Raw genomic sequence first — 18,272 nt, 5'->3', positions numbered from 1 at the left:
CTAACGTTTGTAGACTTACAGAAAGCTTTTGACAATGTTGACTGGAATACTCTCTTTCAAATTCTGAAGGTGGCAGCGGTAAAATACAGGGAGCTAAACGCTATTTACAATTTGTACAGAAATCAGATGGCAGTTATAAGAATCGAGGTGCACGAAAGAGAAGCATTGGTTGGGAAGGGAGTGAGACAGGGTTGTAGCCTATCCCCGATGTTATTAAATCTGTATACTGAGCAAGCAGTAAAGGAAACGAAAGAAAAATTTGAAGCAGGAACTAAAATGCATGGCGAAGAATTAAAAACTTTGAGGTTTGCCTACGACATTGTAATTCCGTCAGAGACAGCAAAGGAGCTGGAAGAGCATTTGAACGGAGTGGACAGTGTCTTGAAAGGAGGATATAAGATGAACATCAACAAAAGTAAAACGAGGATTCTGGAATGTAGTCTGATTATTTCAGGGCGGAATTAGATTAGCAAATGAGACACTTAAAGCAGTAGATGAGTTTTGCTATTTGGGGAGCAAAATAAGTTTGTGTAAATTCCTAAGGGACCAAACTGCGGAGATCATCGGTACCTACACCTGCATACTGTTTTAAACAACTGAAACTTACTTACGCTAAGTACAACACACACACCCATGCCCGAGGGAGGACTCGAACCTCCGGTGGGAGGGGCCGCGCAGTTCGTGTCGTGGCGCCTCTAACCGCGCAGCCAATCCGCACGCAGGAAAGTAACTGATGATGGTCGAAGTAGAGAGGATAAAGTGTAGGCTGGCAATGGCGAGAAAAGCGTTTCTGAAGAAGAGAAATTTGTTAACATAAAGCACAGATTTAAGTGTCAGGAAGTCGTTTCTGAAAGTATTTGCATGGAGTGTAGCCATGTATGGAAGTGAAACATGGACGATAAATAGTTTAGACAAGAAGAAATGAGGTGCTACAGAAGGGTGCTGAAGATTAGATGGGTAGATCACATAACTAATGAGGCGGTATTGAATAGAATTGGGGAGAAGAGAAATTTGTGGCACAACTTGACTAGAAGAAGGGATCGGTTGGCAGGACACGTTTTGAGGCATCAAGGGATCACCAATTTAGTATTGGACGGCGGCGTAGAGGGTATAAATCATAGAGCGAGAGCAAGAGATGAATACACTAGGCAGATTAATAAGGATGTTGGCTGCAATAGTTACTCGGAGATGAAGAAGTTTGCAGAGGATTAAGTAGCATGAAGAGCTGCATCAAACCAGTCTCTGGACTGAAGACCACACCAACAAGTCGTACCTCCTCTGTGTTACCACAGATCTCCTCTGTACTAAGACTGCAGTACACGCGAGGTGACAATTACGTCCACGCTCTGAGTGAAATTCTAATTAATGTTCACCAACCTGCAGTCTTCTACAATTGTTGCCCCGTGCACCGAAAACAACACGTAGGTCGCGAATCTGTTATCTTGAGGCTGTAATAAACTCTTAGCGAGGAACCGCTATTGTATAAATAAATAAATTTTCAATTAATCTGTTTACACGAGATGCGACTCGCTTTTTATTAGCAGAATACGAGAAACTGCCCAATTACATTCCACTTTAAGAATCACAAATAACTTCTCGTCTTTACATTTTCATAAAAACAAGACGATGAACAGCATATTTGCGTAATTACTAACATGTTGTTCTACGTTACACATCCAAATAACCAGAGATTGCTAATTACGTCCTTAACCGATACCGACTAAGGCAGACAACATGTCCGTATTCCGAAACTGCCGAACCAGTTCTGATCTTACAGCCGAACAACTTCCCCCGTCATGCAAGTTAGGCGCGATCCGAAGATCTCCGAAGAGCTTGATCTGCCTTTTCCTGTAGCAGTGTTCACAGATTTGAAATAACGGCATGACAGTCTGCTACTGAGAGGTACTTTTACATGAAATGAAAGTAAATACAAGGTTCAGTTTTTCTATGATTAGTAACCGAAGTTTATCAGTTTGGCGCCCAACTTTCGAACGCATCAGCCAATAGCGGAGGGGGGCCACAAATTAGGCGGTCCCTCTCACGATACCCACACTGAGCAAGCCACCTGTCATCGGTACCTCACAGCATGTTACGTCATCTTCCCACTGCTGTCTTCTCAGCTGCTCTAAGAAAAGCTTCTTGTATCTGAATATGTTGGCTGTTACCATGAGAAAAAGATTGAATAATCAACGAAAGGATAACGTTCTACGAATCGGGGCGTGGAATGTCAGAAGCTTGAACGTGGTAGGGAAACTAGAAAATCTGAAAAGAGAAATGCAAAGGCTCAATCTAGATATAATTGGGGTCAGTGAAGTGAAGTGGAAGGAAGACAAGGATTTCTGGTCAGATGAGTATCGGGTAATATCAACAGCAGCAGAAAATGGTATAACAGGTGTAGGATTCGTTATGAATAGGAAGGTAGGGCGGAGGGTGTGTTACTGTGAACAGTTCAGTGACCGGGTTGTTCTAATCAGAATCGACAGCAGACCAACACCGACAACGATAGCTCGGGTATACATGCCGACGTCGCAAACAGAAGATGAACAGATAGAGAAAGTGTATGAGGATATTTAAAGGGTAATGCAGTATGTAAAGGGGGACGAAAATCTAATAGTGATGGGCGACTGGAATGCAGTTGTAGGGGAAGGAGTAGAAGAAAAGGTCACAGGAGAATATGGGCTTGGGACAAGGAATGAAAGAGGAGAAAGACTAATTGAGTTCTGTAACAAGTTTCAGCTAGTAATAGCGAATACCCTGTTCAAGAATCACAAGAGGAGGAGGTATATTTGGAAAAGGCCGGGAGATACGGGAAGATTTCAATTAGATTACATCATGGTCAGACAGAGATTCCGAAATCAGATACTGGATTGTAAGGCTTACCCAGGAGCAGATATAGACTCAGATCACAATATAGTACTGATGAAGAGCAGGCTGAAGTTCAAGATATTAGTCAGGAAGAATCAATACACAAAGAAGTGGGATACGGAAGTACTAAGGAATGACGAGATACGTTTGAAGTTCTCTAACGCTATAGATACAGCAATAAGGAATAGCGCAGTAGGCAGTACAGTTGAAGAGGAATGGACATCTCTAAAAAGGGCCATCACAGAAGCTGGGAAGGAAAACATAGGTACAAAGAAGGTAGGTGCGAAGAAACCATGGGTTACAGAAGAATTACTTCAGTTGATTGATGAAAGGAGGAAGTACAAACATGTTCCGGGAAAATCAGGGATACAGAAATACAAGTCGCTGAGGAAAGAAATAAATAGGAAGTTCAGGGAAGCTAAGACGAAATGGCTGCAGGAAAAATGTGAAGACATCGAAAAAGATATGATTGTCGAAAGGACAGACTCTTCATACAGGAAAGTAAAAACACCTTTTGGTTACATTAAAAGCAATGGTGGTAACATTAAGAGTGCAACGGGAATTCCACTGTTAAATGCAGAGGAGAGAGCAGATAGGTGGAAAGAATACATTGAAAGCCTCTATGAGGGCGAAGATTTGTCTGATGTGATAGAAGAAGAAACAGGAGTCGATTTAGAAGTGATAGGGGATCCAGTATTAGAATCGGAATTTAAAAGAGCTTTGGAGGACTTACGGTCAAATAAGGCAGAAGGGATAGATAACATTCCATCAGAATTTCTAAAATCATTGGGGGAAGTGGCAACAAAACGACTATTCACGTTGGTGTGCAGAATATATGAGTCTGGCAATATACCATCTGACTTTCGGAAAAGCATCATCCACACAATTCCGAAGACGGCAAGAGCTGACAAGTGCGAGAATTATCGCACAATCAGCTTAACAGCTCATGCATCGAAGCTGGTTATGAGAATAATATACAGAAGAATGGAAAAGAAAATTGAGAATGCGCTAGGTGACGATCAGTTTGGCTTTAGGAAAAGTAAAGGGACGAGAGAGGCAATTCTGACGTTACGGCTAATAATGGAAGCAAGGCTAAAGAAAAATCAAGAAACTTTCATAGGATTTGTCGACCTGGAAAAAGCGTTCGACAATATAAAATGGTGCAAGCTGTTCGAGATTCTGAAAAAAGTAGGGGTAAGCTATAGGGAGAGACGGGTCATATACAATATGTACAACAACCAAGAGGGAATAATAAGAGTGGACGATCAAGAACGAAGTGCTCGTATTAAGAAGGGTGTAAGACAAGGCTGTAGCCTTTCGCCCCTACTCATCAATCTGTACATCGAGGAAGCAATGATGGAAATAAAAGAAAGGTCCAGGAGTGGAATTAAAATACAAGGTGAAAGGATATCAATGATACGATTCGCTGATGACATTGCTATCCTGAGTGAAAGTGAAGAAGAATTAAATGATCTGCTGAACGGAATGAACAGTCTAATGAGTACACAGTATGGTTTGAGAGTAAATCGGAGAAATATGAAGGTAATGAGAAGTAATAGAAATGAGAACAGCGAGAAACTTAACATCAGGATTGATGGTCACGAAGTCAATGAAGGTAAGGAATTCTGCTACCTAGGCAGTAAAATAACCAATGACGGACGGTGCAAGGAGGACATCAAAAGCAGGCTCGCTATGGAAAAAAGGCATTTCAGGCCAAGAGAAGTCTACTAATAGCAAATACAGACCTTAATTTGAGGAAGAAATTTCTGAGGATGTACGTCTGGAGTACAGCATTGTATGGTAGTGAAACATGGACTGTGGGAAAACCGGAACAGAAGAGAATCGAAGCATTTGAGATGTGGTGCTATAGACGAATGTTGAAAATTAGGTGGACTGATAAGGTAAGGAATGAGGTGGTTCTACGCAGAATCGGAGAGGAAAGGAATATGTGGAAAACACTGATAAGGAGAAGGGAAGGATGATAGGACATCTGCTAAGACATGAGGGAATGGCTTCCATGGTACTAGAGGGAGCTGTAGAGGGCAAAAACTGTAGAGGAAGACAGAGATTGGAATACGTCAAGCAAATAATTGAAGTCGTAGGTTGCAATTGCTACTCTGAGATGAAGAGGTTAGCACAGGAGAGGAATTCGTGGCGGGCCGCATCAAACCAGTCAGTAGACTGATGACCAAAAAAAAAAAAAAAGCCAGAGATATTACAAGGGCAGTCATAAACACCAGTGACACAACAAAGCTCCATCTGTACATACATCGTCTACCATGAAATCTACCTGTTGTAGAATCTTACAACAGCCCCTGACGTCAAACTTGTTCAACCGATTTTTGAGTACTTTTCATCAGTGTGTGATGTTTCTTTTATTTTGCTGCACAATTTTTTTCGAATTTTATATTTTATTGGTTTGCTGTAATTAGCGAGCATAACTCGCTTTCTTGAGCAGCGACGTGCAGTGATAGAGCGACGTCCATGGTGCGGTCCCCGTGATCGGAACACGGAATGATTTTTTTAAAATATAACCATTTAGTCGGAGAAGTGAGTAACTACAGATTTGGTATGTAATACAACATATGCAGCATGCATCTTAGGAATTATATTAATTACAGGTAAAGTCCATGGCACAGTTGGTTGGTTGGGTGTTTTGGGGAAGGAAACCAGACAGCGAGGTCATCGGTCTCATCGGATTAAGGAAGGACGGGGAAGGAAGTCGGCCGTGCCCTTTCACAGGAACCATCCCGGCATTTGCCTGGAGCGACTTAGGGAAATCACGGAAAACCTAAATCAGGATGGCCGGACGCGGGATTGAACCGTCGTCCTCCCGAATGCGAGTCCAGTGTGCTAACCACTGCGCCACCTCGCTCGGTCCCATGACACACTTTGTACATTCACTCACACACTCAACACAGTCTGTATATCACAACTTCTTCCGATCGAAACTTATAGTCTGACTCATAGCTGGACATCCGCTTCTTGCAGAAACTAGGCAACACTGACGTAGTCTTTTTTTGTTTTTAGTGAACACACCATCATTTGAGTGTATAGTAGTTTAATTCATTTTCTTTACCGTCTGTTATGCCGTTTTCAAGTGACTGAGTTTATATCATTAACATGTATTGCAATATATGTTAATGACATAAACTTAATCACTTGAAATTGGCATTACCATATACTACAATATATCACTTGACATTATCACTTGAAAGTGGCATGAAAGGCCGATACCTGGGCCGTCATTAAAAAAACAATAGTGCAGTCAAATGGCGGTGAGTTCATTTAAAAATTATTTTATGACTGATAACTGTTGCTCAGCAACAACAAAAACTATTTACTGGCGTAATCCGTTGTGGTCAGCTGTCCAAACTGGTAGGTCACACATGTTTAAAATGGTTCATATGGCTCTAAGCACTATGTGACTTAACATCTGAGGTCATCAGTCCCCTAGACTTAGAAGTACTTAAACCTAACTAACCTAAGGACATCACATCACACACATCCATGCCCGAGGCAGGATTCGAACTTTCGACCGTAACAGCAGCGCTGTTCCGGACTGAAGCGCCTAGAACCGTACGGCCAGAGCGGCCGGCTTCACACATGTAGGTTGAGGAATTCCTGCTCTGATCAAGGTATTAAGAAACTTGCCGCGTTGTCTCTCATAGCGTGAACACCCTAGTATCACATGGTAAAGGTCTGCAATCTCAGTTGTGTGGACTTCGCAGTATGGAAATGGCTGAACTTTCATCCTATAAAGATATGAAGAGCGCTATGGGACTTAACATCTGAGGTCATCAGTCCCCTAGACTTAGAACTACTTAAACCTAACTAACCTAAGGACATCACACACATCCATGCCCGAGGCAGGATTCGAACCTGTGACCGTAGCAGTCGCGCGGTTCCGGGCTGAAGTGCCTAGAACCGCTCGGCCACCGCGGCCAGCCCAGACAAAACAACTTGAAGAATGCTCAGGTAATGTAATCCATCCACAAAAGAAATATCTTCCAAAACACTCGTTCAGTCAGTACGTGAATATTGTTCCTCAGTGTGGGGACCGTACCAGATAGGCTTGGTAGAGGAAATAGGGAAGATCCAAAGAAGAGGAGCACAAGCTGCGACATCGTCGCGAAAAAACAGTGACCCGTATATGTAATAAGTTTCCTTTAATTTACGTCTATGATCACAAACTTTTTGTTAACAGATTACCGGTTTCGGTCTTTAATGACCATCATCAGATCTGTTTCATAAAAACAAAGTCCTAAAGTCATAAAAACAAAGTCCTAAAGTACAGCAGCCACAGTGGTGTCGTCAAATGTTAAATGAGGAATCAGCACCAGCATTTATATGTATTTGACGATTCTGGTGCTGATTCCGCATTTAACATTTGACGATGCCACTATGGCTGCAGGACATCAGGACTTTGTTTTTATGAAACAGATCTGATGATGGCCATTAAAGACCGAAACCGGTAATCTGTTAATAAAAGGAGTGTGACCATAGACGTGAATTAAAGGAAACTTATTTAAGAGGAGCAGGTTTGGTTACAGGTTCATTTAGTAAGCGTGAAAGCGTCACAGGGATGTCCAACCAGATCCAGTGGCAGACGCTGCAAGAGAGGCGTACTGCGTCGCGGTGTGGTTTGCAATTAATGTTCAGAGAGCGAATGTTCCTGCAAGAGTCAACTATTATATTGCTTCCTCTTACGTATATCTCGCGAAAAGAGCATGGAGGTACAATTAGAGACATCTAAGCCCACACGGAAGATTTCCGGTAATCATTTTTCCGGCGAACTACTCGCGACTGGAACAGCAGAGGGGGAAGTGACAGGGGTACAGAAAGTACCTTCTTCCACACACCGGCAAAAAGCTTTCTGGTCGTGTAGATGTAGATGTAGATCTGCCACCCATGCTAGAATATTGCTCAAGGTTGCGGGAACCCTACCAAATAGGACTAACAGGGAATATTGAACGTTCACGAAGAAGACAATCACAAGTGGCGCCAGAGTCGTTCGACGCAAACGAGCGAGTCACGGAGGGGATGAACAAACTGAACTGATAGATGGCTGAAGACACACGCCAACTAGCTACAAATTATGAAAATGTCATAGTAATGCCCTGAACTGCTAATTAAATACTTTATTTATACAACCAACTTCAGTTGTCTCAACATCATCAGGCTCGTAAAATTATTCACAGTGTCATACTAGGCGAAATATAGAATTAGTGTCGTCAGGTGATAAAACCGTGAACAATACACTGTTATCGTCTCGCAATACAAATTGCGTCGTCAGTTTTTACAGACTGAGGACGTAATTTGTATTACAACACGATAGCAGTGTATTTTTCATGATTTTATGACCCGACGACAACAATTTTATATTTCGCCTAACATGACGCCGTGGATACTTTTATGAACCCGATGATGGTCAAACAACTGAAACCGGTTGTATAAATAAAGTCTTTTACCAGCAAATCAAGGCATTAATATGAAATTTTTAAAATATGTAAGAGCTGTGGGGCGTCACTTCCTGAAAATATATTCCTACTTACAAACTTGAAGCACCAATATTAAATGAAAAATCAAGGAATATACCGTAGCCTCTTACATATTTCTCTCGTAGGGGTTATGAAGACGATTGGATTAATTACGGCGCACACGGAGCGGATAAACAATCATACTGCCTGTGCATCATACGTAAATGGGACAGGAAGAAGCCCTAATAATTGGAACTGTGGGAAGTACCTTCTATCATACACTTGACAGTAGTTTGCAGAGTACAGATACTGGCGTAATAATTCTGGTCGAGATGGGCTTCGCTGGGTACGTCCACAGGCCTGTTCCGGTCCATCAGTACAAATCTCCTGTGATAACGCAAGCCATCTGACTTGGTATCCACTCAGTTCTCACTGGCAGGAGATGGTGGAGTCATATTCGGTTGTATTTTTCGATTTTTTCAAGAAATTAATACATTCAGTTCTCTTCTAGTAGTTTTTAGGATCGTTTAACATATTTTTATTTATTACAACGTTTCGACAAATCCCACTATCAAATCTGTGTTTCAGATTAAAGTTAGAGAAGTATGAGAACTGCTATAAACTCTTTACCAGTCGTCAAAAGTAAGAATTCAGGCACCAAATTTTAAATGAATTTTATAATTTGACTCAAGGAATATGTAATTATAAAATCTGTTTGTCATTTTAATTTATATGACGAGAAAAAAAGAAGACAACGTATTCCTCACTAGCGCTACCTCTCGGCTACCACCCGTAGTTCACTAGACTTTTGAATCTGGCTGGCGACGCCACACTTGGTCAGGTTTTATTGCTACTGATACTGAAGTTCTTTGCACGAGTTCAGAGTATTATTGGCACAATTTTTAATTTTGGAAAAATTCAGTCATTAAGATAGACGATATGGCGATAACATCATCCAATTTCTGGTATTTTTAAATTTTGACATGTGCTGAAGCACGGTACTTTCGCAGTGTTCCACTTGAAAATTGTGAGCATGACTTTTATAAATAAATAATTTTAATGCAGTAAGAGAGAGGCACACCAATGAAACGTTTTATGGCTGTGAAACCTGCGCAAGGCTAGACAGTCAGAGTTATACTAGTTACGATTACATTCCTTGAAAAACAAATGTACTTGTTCAGTATACAGAATTCTTAGAACGTGATTATGAAACACGTTGCTGATTTCACACATCAAACGCTTTGTGTTGCACGCTTTTGAACTTCGAAACTCTTACCTGAACTCCGGAACGTGTAAGAATGTTAGGAGGTACATAATAACGTTTGTAGCTACTAGGGCGAGAAAATAGAGGATCGAAAGGTTATGTACAACTTGTACAGAAACCAGATTACAGTTACCAAAGTCCTGTTGTGTGATGTCCTTAGGTTAGTTAGGTTTAAGTAGTTCTAAGTTCTAGGGGACTGATGACCATAGATGTTAAGTCCCATAGTGCTCAGAGCCATTTGAACCATTTAGTTACCAAAGTCCAAGGACACGAAAGGGAGCCAGTGGTCGAGAAGGGAGTCAGAAGACGTTGTAACCTATCCTCCAAGTCATTTAAACTGTATTGTGGGCGAGCAGTAAAGAAAACCAAGGAGAAATTTGAAATGGGAATTAAGGTTGAAGAAAAATCAAAATTTCAGGCATTACCTCTCACCACCGACAAAGCAGTGGCCGACGGACTTCACTTAACGACCGAGAGCAGCGGCGTTCGGGTAGAGTAGTCAGTGCTAACAGACGAGCAACACCGCGTGAAATAGTCGATGTGGGACGTATCCGTTAGGACAGTGAAGCGAGATTTGGCCTTAATGGACTTATGGCAGGCGACGATACGAGTGCCTTTGCCAACAGCACGATAGCCCGTGCAGCGCCCCTGCAGGGCTCGTCACCATACCGGTTGGACCCTAGGTGACTGGAAAACCGTGGCGTCGTCACACGAGTCCCGATTTCAGTTGACAAGAGCTGACGATAGTGCTGGAGTGTGGCACAGACCACAGGAAAACATAGACCCAGGTTGTCAACAGGGCACTGCGGAAGCTGGTGGTGGCTCCATAATGGTGCGAGCTATGTTTACAAGGAATGGGCTGTGTCCTCTGGTGTAACTTAATCGACCATTGCCTGGAAATGGTTATGCTGGGCAACTTGGAGACCATTTACAGCCGTTCGTGAACTTCATGTTGCCAAACAAATATGGAATTTTTATGGATGACAGTGCGCTATGTCACCGGGCCACAATTCTTCGCGATTGGTTTAAAGAACGTTCTGGGCAATTCGAGCTATTGACTTGGCCAACCAGGTCGCCCGGCATGAATCCTATCGAACATTTGTGGAACACAATTGAGCGGTCAGTTCGTGCACGACACCCTTTGACGGCAACACTTTCGCGGTTGGCAGTGTGGCTCAGTATTTCTGCAGGGGACTTCCAGCGACTTGTTGAGTCCACGCCAAGTCAAATTGCTGCACTACGCCGGGCAAAAGGAGGTCCGACACGATACAAGGGAGGATCCTGCGACTTTTGTCACCTCAGTGTATACGGAAGTGAAGTGTTGACGAGAAACAAAAAAAAAAATATTCAAATGGCTCTAAGCACTATGGTACTTAACATCTAAGGTCATCAGTCCCCTAGAACTTAGAACTACTTAAACCTAACTAACCTAAGGACACCACACACATCCGTACCCGAGGCAGGATTCGAACCTGCGACCGCAGCAGCAGCATGGTTCCGGACTGAAGCACCTAGAACCACTCGGTCACAGCCGTCGGCGTCGAGAAACATTACAGACGAGAAGAGAATAGAAATTTTTGAGATGTTGTGCTGGCAAGAGTGCTGGAGTTTGGATGGATATATCTGATAAGTAGTGGCGAGGTACTGATTCGTATTGGTTAGAAAAGCAATTTATATCCCTGTTTGACTGAAGGAATGACCTAGTAGATAGTGTCAGAAGTTCCATGCGGCTTTTCGCGGATGATGCTGTAGTATACAGAGAAGTTGCAGCATTAGAAAATTGCAGCGAAATGCAGGAAGATCTGCAGCGGATAGGCACTTGGTGCAGGGAGTGGCAACTGACCCTTAGATAGACAAATGTAACGTATTGCGGATAAGTTGAAAGAAGGATCCTTTATTGTATGACTATATGATAGCGGAACAAACACTGGTAGCAGTTACTTCTGTAAAATATCTGGCAGTATGGGTACGGAACGATTTGAAGTGGAAGGATCATATAAAATTAATTGTTGGTAAGGAGGGTGCCAGGTTGAGATTCATTGGGAGAGTCCTTAGAAAATGTAGTCCATCAACAAAGGAGGTGGCTTACAAAACACTCGTCCGACCTATACTTGAGTATTGCTCATCAGTGTGGGATCCGTGCCAGATCGGGTTCCTTGCGGCTTTTTGCGGATGATGCGTTATAGCGCTACGGAGATGTTTAGCAAACTCAAGTGGCAGGCTCTGCAAGAGAGGCGCTCTGTATCGCGGTGTAGCTTGCTGTTCAGGTTTCGAGAGGATGCGTTTTTGGATGAGGTATGGAATATATTGCTTCCCCCTACTTATACCTCCCGAGGAGATCACGAATGTAAAATTAGAGAGATTCGAGAGCGCACGGAGGCTTTCCGGCAGTCGTTCTTCCCGCGAACCGTACGCGACTGGAACAGGAAAGCGAGGCAATGACTGGCACATAAAGTGGCCTCTGCCACACACCGTTGGGTGGCTTGCGGAGTATAAATGTAGATGTAGATCTTTTTATAGGACACATCGAAGGTCATCAAGCAATAGTCAACTTGATAGTGGAGGGACGTGTCCGGGATGAAAACTGTGGATGAAATCAGCACCGGACTACAAAAAGCGGGTTCAAAGGGACGTAGGTTGCACTGGCTATTCAGAGACGTAGAGGCTCGCGCAGGACAGACTTCCGTGGGCAACAGCATCAGGCCAGACTGAAGACAGCGATGGGAGCGCGCATACTTACTGATGATGGTCTTCTTGGTGACGAGCCTGATGATGAAGCTGATGGAGATGTAGGCGACGGCCGACCCCGCCCCCGTGATGAGGGAGTTCTGGAAGCTGGTCACACTCACGGTGGCCACACACGACGCCGCTCCTGGAGCCGCGTCTTCCGTTCCAGCGGGGAGGGACGCCTCTTCCGACCAGGAGCTATTCCCCAGCACAGCCGCGAGCGCCTCTGCCGTCACATTGGCACCGGCGTCCGGCTCTGTCCAGTTACCCGCCATGGAACCCAGCGCGTCGAAAAACTGACTGGAACACAGTGTGTACTTTGAACAGTCGTCATGGGTTTAAGCTCTGTGAAAATTGTTGACACTGGTGGACAGTTGCCAGGTTAACCATCCGATAAAAGTCGACGAGCTCACAGAAAGGAATTAATAGTTTAATCTGCCATACAAATCGAGATCACTAGACACGCGATCTTAATTTAAATTAATTCATCAGGTTCGAAGGACTATGTGAGTCAATACTTAAAACGTATATAGATTTAAAAACATAAAACAGATGAACTATATAACGTACTCCGCTGTTTGATTCACCCCGTCACGTTAATCTTTCCTGTGCAAGACTCTCCGTCTCTCCAGCCTACAAGTAACTGAGCCACTTTACTGTAGGCAAGCTTTAGTCTGCAATTTTTGTCCTCCACACTTCCCTCCAGTGCCAAATTAACTATTGTTTTACGGCTCTGGATCTGATTTCTGAGGTTATCCCTTGGTTGAGTCCATAGGATGAAACATGAATCGCCATCACTTTATAGAATCTCATGATGATCTCTTTTTGTAATTTATGGCCCAATGTTCTGCTAATGGTATCAAGACACTTTGGAATGTGTCTATTTTATTTTCAGTATCACAGTCAGCTTAAATAAGAGGTTTGAGAGACTTGTTCTAAAACTCAATCTCCGAAAACAATTTTTGTTCTCACTGGATATTTTCCTCGGAATGCTATTATTTTCATTTTATTACCAAAAATCGTGAAGTTGTATTTCTCGCATATTTCATTCAGCTGGGTTCTTTGGAGGTCATCTTCATTCTTTTGATAAACAACGATATCATTTGCAAAACAAAAGTACATTCAGGTGTTCGTCATTCATTTTTTTTAACTGTACATTTCCATTGATGAAGAACGAAGTCACTGTAGAAATTAAAAATGGTGGGTGTCTAACACCTTGGTTGATATTTGTTTCTTCTAATCGATTCATACCTCTGTAGGAGACGAGGTTCCTAAGAAAGACGGAAGGCTGCACAAGAAGAGACACGGTTAGAAATGAGGATGTTACAACACAATTAAATATTTTTAATGTGAATGAAACAATTCAAAAATGTCGTGAAAATTGGAGGCATCATCTCATGAGAACACCAATTAACACAATCTCCCAGAAGATCCTGAGCTACACGCCGAATGGGGTAAGAGATATCGGAAGACCTCGAAAAAGATGGGGAATGATTTTGTTCGTTTGTGACTTCGAAACAGACATCAGCCTAATTCTCGAAAGAAAAAAATGATCGCCATCTAATCCTCATGGTTCTGCTGCAGTGCCACGTATCAAACGATTCAGTTGCATTCTTGTTCCAGGTTTCAGTTCAACATAGGACTACACTGCAAATAAATATTTTCAGGAAATACTTCTTCATACTTATGATTGTATTTGATGTTAACAATTTTCTCTTGGCAAGACGAGTTGTTCTTGTTTTTGGTAGTCTGTACTTTAATACCATTTACTTGTGCGATCTAAATCCTCCAGTACCACCTGATATTATACTACTATATAGCATTATCCCTGTTCTACATCTTTCAAAAAAATGATTCAAATGGCTCTGAGCACTATGGGACTTAACTTCTGAAGTAATCAGTCCCCTAGAACTTAGAACTACTTAAACCTAACTAACCTAAGGACATCACACACATCCATGCCCAAGGCAGGATTCGAACCTCCGACCGTAGCGGTCGCGCGGTTCCAGCCTGTAGCGCCTAGAGCCGCTCGGTCACCCCGGCCGGCCTGTTCTACATCTGTTGATGTTCATCATGTAATGTAACCCTCCAAGTCTTTCTCGTTTCTGTCAGAATTTCAGTCTCATGGCCAAACTTAAAGTATTTTTTTTTATTTGCTCTTTAAAAACACGTTTCCCTAATTTTCCGTTGATGTCACTTACTGCTGGCTCAATGTACAGAATGAATAACACAGGGGATAGGCTACAACCCTGTCTCACGCCCTTCTCAGTTACAGCTTCCTTGCAACAACGATCTCGTTTCTGTAAGCACTGAAGAAAACGTGTTGCTCCCACTAAATTATCTCTGTATGACAGTGACAATTTTCCTAAATCTACTTACACTGTAAATATTGGGTGGCTTCCTTCACCCTATCATCGAAGTTAATTCATACGGTCGGTATATCTTCATCGTTTCATCTTTCCCCCAATTAAACGTTCATCAATTTTTCCACATTTTTGAAGCTAATTAGCGTTACTAGATTACAACCAAGACTTGCGAAACTACGTTTTCAGGTGTTTTTATCCCACCTGTACATGTGCTCCGTAAATATACACTGACGGAAGAAAATAGCAACACCAAGCAGGGGTTGTGCAACATAAGCGAAAGTTGGTAGGCGTGTTTCTACATCTGAAACGATGTCTATTCATATTTCTCGCCAGTCGCTCGCCGTAATGAGGATGCAAATCTGGCTTGCTTTAAATACGCGCTGTAACTATCGTGTATGTTAGTTACCTTTGGACGTGGTGAGTTGATGTTACTCAAGAATGCCTTTAAGGCAAGAAAGGCGCGATTAATAACACCTCACTGAGTTTGAACGAGGTCGTATTGACCGATCAAGTGCAACAGTCACGCAACTGCATCCAACAAACTGACCTCCGGCACTGTACAACACAATGCATGTACGTTTGCTTTCTTGCATTCAGCAGTCTGGCGGTTACATCGGTTATTAATGTACCAGCATTTCATACTTCAATAGCTTAGCTCGCGGTTACGTTAAACTGTGATCCTGCAGTGTTAATCACTTAAATACTTTAGCCAAACAAATGTATTCTGGAAATTTCATTGCTCTGCGTCAATTATTTTTTGGTCTCGCGATATTTTCCCCGTCAGTGTACTTATGTATACGTATAAATTGTGGATGCCTTAGCGTGATACAGTTTTGGCGAATGCTTGGCGTGGTCACCTGTAGTGGTCGGGCTCTGAGGGTCCCAACAACACGGGAGACGCCGCCTGGTCGGCCATGACGGCGATGACGTCACACACAGTGGCGGTCTGGTCTGGGTAGAGGTCGCGGTACTGGCCCACGCGGTTCAGCAGCTCCGGCAGCCAGATCAGGAAGCCGTTGGAGCTGCAAGCAGATCAGTGACACTGTAAATGTGTGCGTCGGTTGTGCACCGGCAAGTCATCCCATTTATGACTGTCTCCTCCCTACCTGAAGCCCATCTCAACAAGCAAGCAAGAAGCTCTAATGTTGTCTGCCATACACTTATTATTGAAGCAATCTGAATAGTCTGTATGCTACCTCACCCGCCTGTGAAATTCTGAGAAAAGTAAATAAATAGCTTAAATGTTTGGGCATGAAATAGTTGAAAGGGACTCACTTATGTTGCTAAGGGGAATGACCGATGTTGGAGTCAGAGAGGCTGAATGCATACTTTCGCGGTGATATATACTGATAAAATTCTGTCGGGCTTCCAGCCACATCATGTGGTTTGAAATCCACAAGCTGTTGGCCGACTGTTGCTCTGGTGACTGTCGAATGATTGCCGCTGCCGTCCGTTCTTAGCCACACTGCCTTCTGTGACGTCACTGGTGCTCGTTCCAGCGTCATATAAGGTAATGTTTGCTTTGTGCTCTTCACGCCCACTTTAACCTTCCGATGGTGGGTCCCAAGCCGCGCTTAGCTGCAAACCGCCGTCTTTATTGAGTGTGCTCTCACAAATTTTCATCTCGATAACTTCTTTTGTGGCGCTGTCCCAGATACTGTTAGTCTGTGTAATTGCAGATGTCTTGGCGAATGCCGTTTCCTAGAGCACTGTCTGCTACCGCTGATTTACATAAGGGTGCTGTAGATGTAAACTCGTGTTCGACACGACACCGTTCAATAGTACACACAGTCTGTCCGCCACAAAACTGTCCACACCCACACAGTATTTTGTACACTCCTTGCGTTCTGGGACCTACTTCGTCTTTCACGGACCCCGTTAATTGTCCAATTTTCGCTGAGGCCCTGAATATCGAAACAATTTTACGGCTCTTCAGGAGCCGGCTAATCTTTCCTATTACTGAGGTACAGAACGGCAATAACGCATGCTGTTACGTATCCTCCTCGGAACCTTCTGCTTACATTTCATCGGCAAGATGCCTCGTCCTGGAAACAGCTCCTCCAAAGCCTAGTAGCTTTTATTGTTACGTCGACGACAAGATCGTTGTCCGGTCTCGTGGACGTGGGGAGCTGGGAGAATTCTTGGACCACATCAACACCAACTTCATGACAGAGGTGGAGACAGACGGTGCCTTGCCTATCCTTGACGTCCTCAATCGCCGCAAAGACATTGGGTGCCTTTCCACAGTGTTTACCAGAAACCCACCCACACCGACCGATGCCTACATGCTACTCGCTAACACCACACTTGGCAGAAAACTTCTATTTTGAGGACCCTGATGCATCAAGCAGAAGCCGTTTCAGACGGTGGTAGCTTCAGAACTGACTGAGCCAGTTACGAAAAATATAAAAGAAAAACAGCAACAACAACCGCCAGATTTCGCAAGCCATGTTGGCGAAGAAGCGCAAGCAGAAGACCCCCGAGGAAGAAGAAGTGTTTTTGCCGTTCTGTACCTCGCTTACAGGAAAGATTAGTCGGCTCCTAAAAAAGACATAAAATCGATTCGAAATTAGAATTATATATTAATACCTTCAGCTGCTGACGGGCATTGATATATATCAATGGGGACAGGTGAAAATGTATGCGCTGACCAGGACTCGAACCAGAGATCTCCTGCTCACCTGACAGACGCTCTATCCATCTTTTTTTTTTTTTTTTTTTTTTAAAAATCTCATTTTGTCATTTTGTTCGTTGTATCTGCTCGGGGCGGACGTGGCAAGACACCCATTTCAGTTCGTCGTTGTTCCATTAACTCAGTTTTTTTTTATTACAGAGGGCAGCTAACCCTCTGACCGAACACGCTGAGTTACCGTGCCGGCGTCCATCTGAGCCACCGAGGGCACAGAGGGAAGTGCGACTGCAGGGACTATCTCGCGCTCGCCCCCCGCGAGACCCACATTCTCACCTAATATGTCCACACACTAAGTTCGTAGTGCCGCTACCCAACACACTCATTACTCGTGGAAGACATTCTTATCAATTCTCGCAAGAGTTCAGGTAATATGGGTGCATCCGCACGGGAGAAGAAGGTCATGGCCGGTATTGCCAGAACTATATACTTATACGGATACGGTGTCTGTTCTTTCGGACATGTGAGTATGTCTTCCACGAGTAATGAGTGTGTAGGGTAGGGACACTATGAATGTAGTGTGTGGACATATAAGGTGAGAATGTGGGTCTCACGGGAGGCGAGGGCGAGATAGTCCATGCAGTCGCACTATCCTCTGTGCCCTGCGTCGCTCAGATGGATAGAGCGTCTGCCATGTAAGCAGGAGATCCCGGGTTCGAGTCTTGGTCGGAGCATACATTTTCACCTGCCCCCGTTGATATATACCAACGCCCGTCAGCAGCTGACGATATTAATATATAACTCTAATTTCGTTCTAGACGGCTGCAGATCATCAATGGTGTCTGTTCTTTCGGACATGTCCGAAAGAACAGACACCATATCCATATAAGTATAAAATCGATTCAGTCTTCAGGGCCCCAGCTAGAGTTCGACAAGTAACG

The 18,272-nt window shown here is 43.5% G+C and overlaps 1 protein-coding gene across 2 annotated transcripts in view; it reads right to left on the bottom strand.

Moving 5' to 3' along the window:
* LOC124718940 (synaptic vesicle glycoprotein 2A-like) overlaps nucleotides 1–18,272 on the bottom strand; it is a 145,179-nt gene that overhangs the window by 19,041 nt on the left and 107,866 nt on the right. For both annotated transcript variants that reach the window (XM_047244605.1, XM_047244606.1), the window contains exons 8-9: nucleotides 15,560–15,724; nucleotides 12,350–12,636 (exon numbers count right to left, since the gene is read on the bottom strand). In XM_047244605.1, coding sequence (XP_047100561.1) covers nucleotides 12,350–12,636; nucleotides 15,560–15,724 — 452 coding nt within the window. The remainder of the gene's footprint in view (nucleotides 1–12,349; nucleotides 12,637–15,559; nucleotides 15,725–18,272) is intronic.

This window comes from Schistocerca piceifrons, chromosome 10, assembly GCF_021461385.2.
Source record: "Schistocerca piceifrons isolate TAMUIC-IGC-003096 chromosome 10, iqSchPice1.1, whole genome shotgun sequence".
NCBI classification, from domain to species: domain Eukaryota; kingdom Metazoa; phylum Arthropoda; class Insecta; order Orthoptera; family Acrididae; genus Schistocerca; species Schistocerca piceifrons.
Note: the sequence above shows the minus strand (reverse complement) of the source record. Positions and strands in the feature narration are given on the sequence as shown.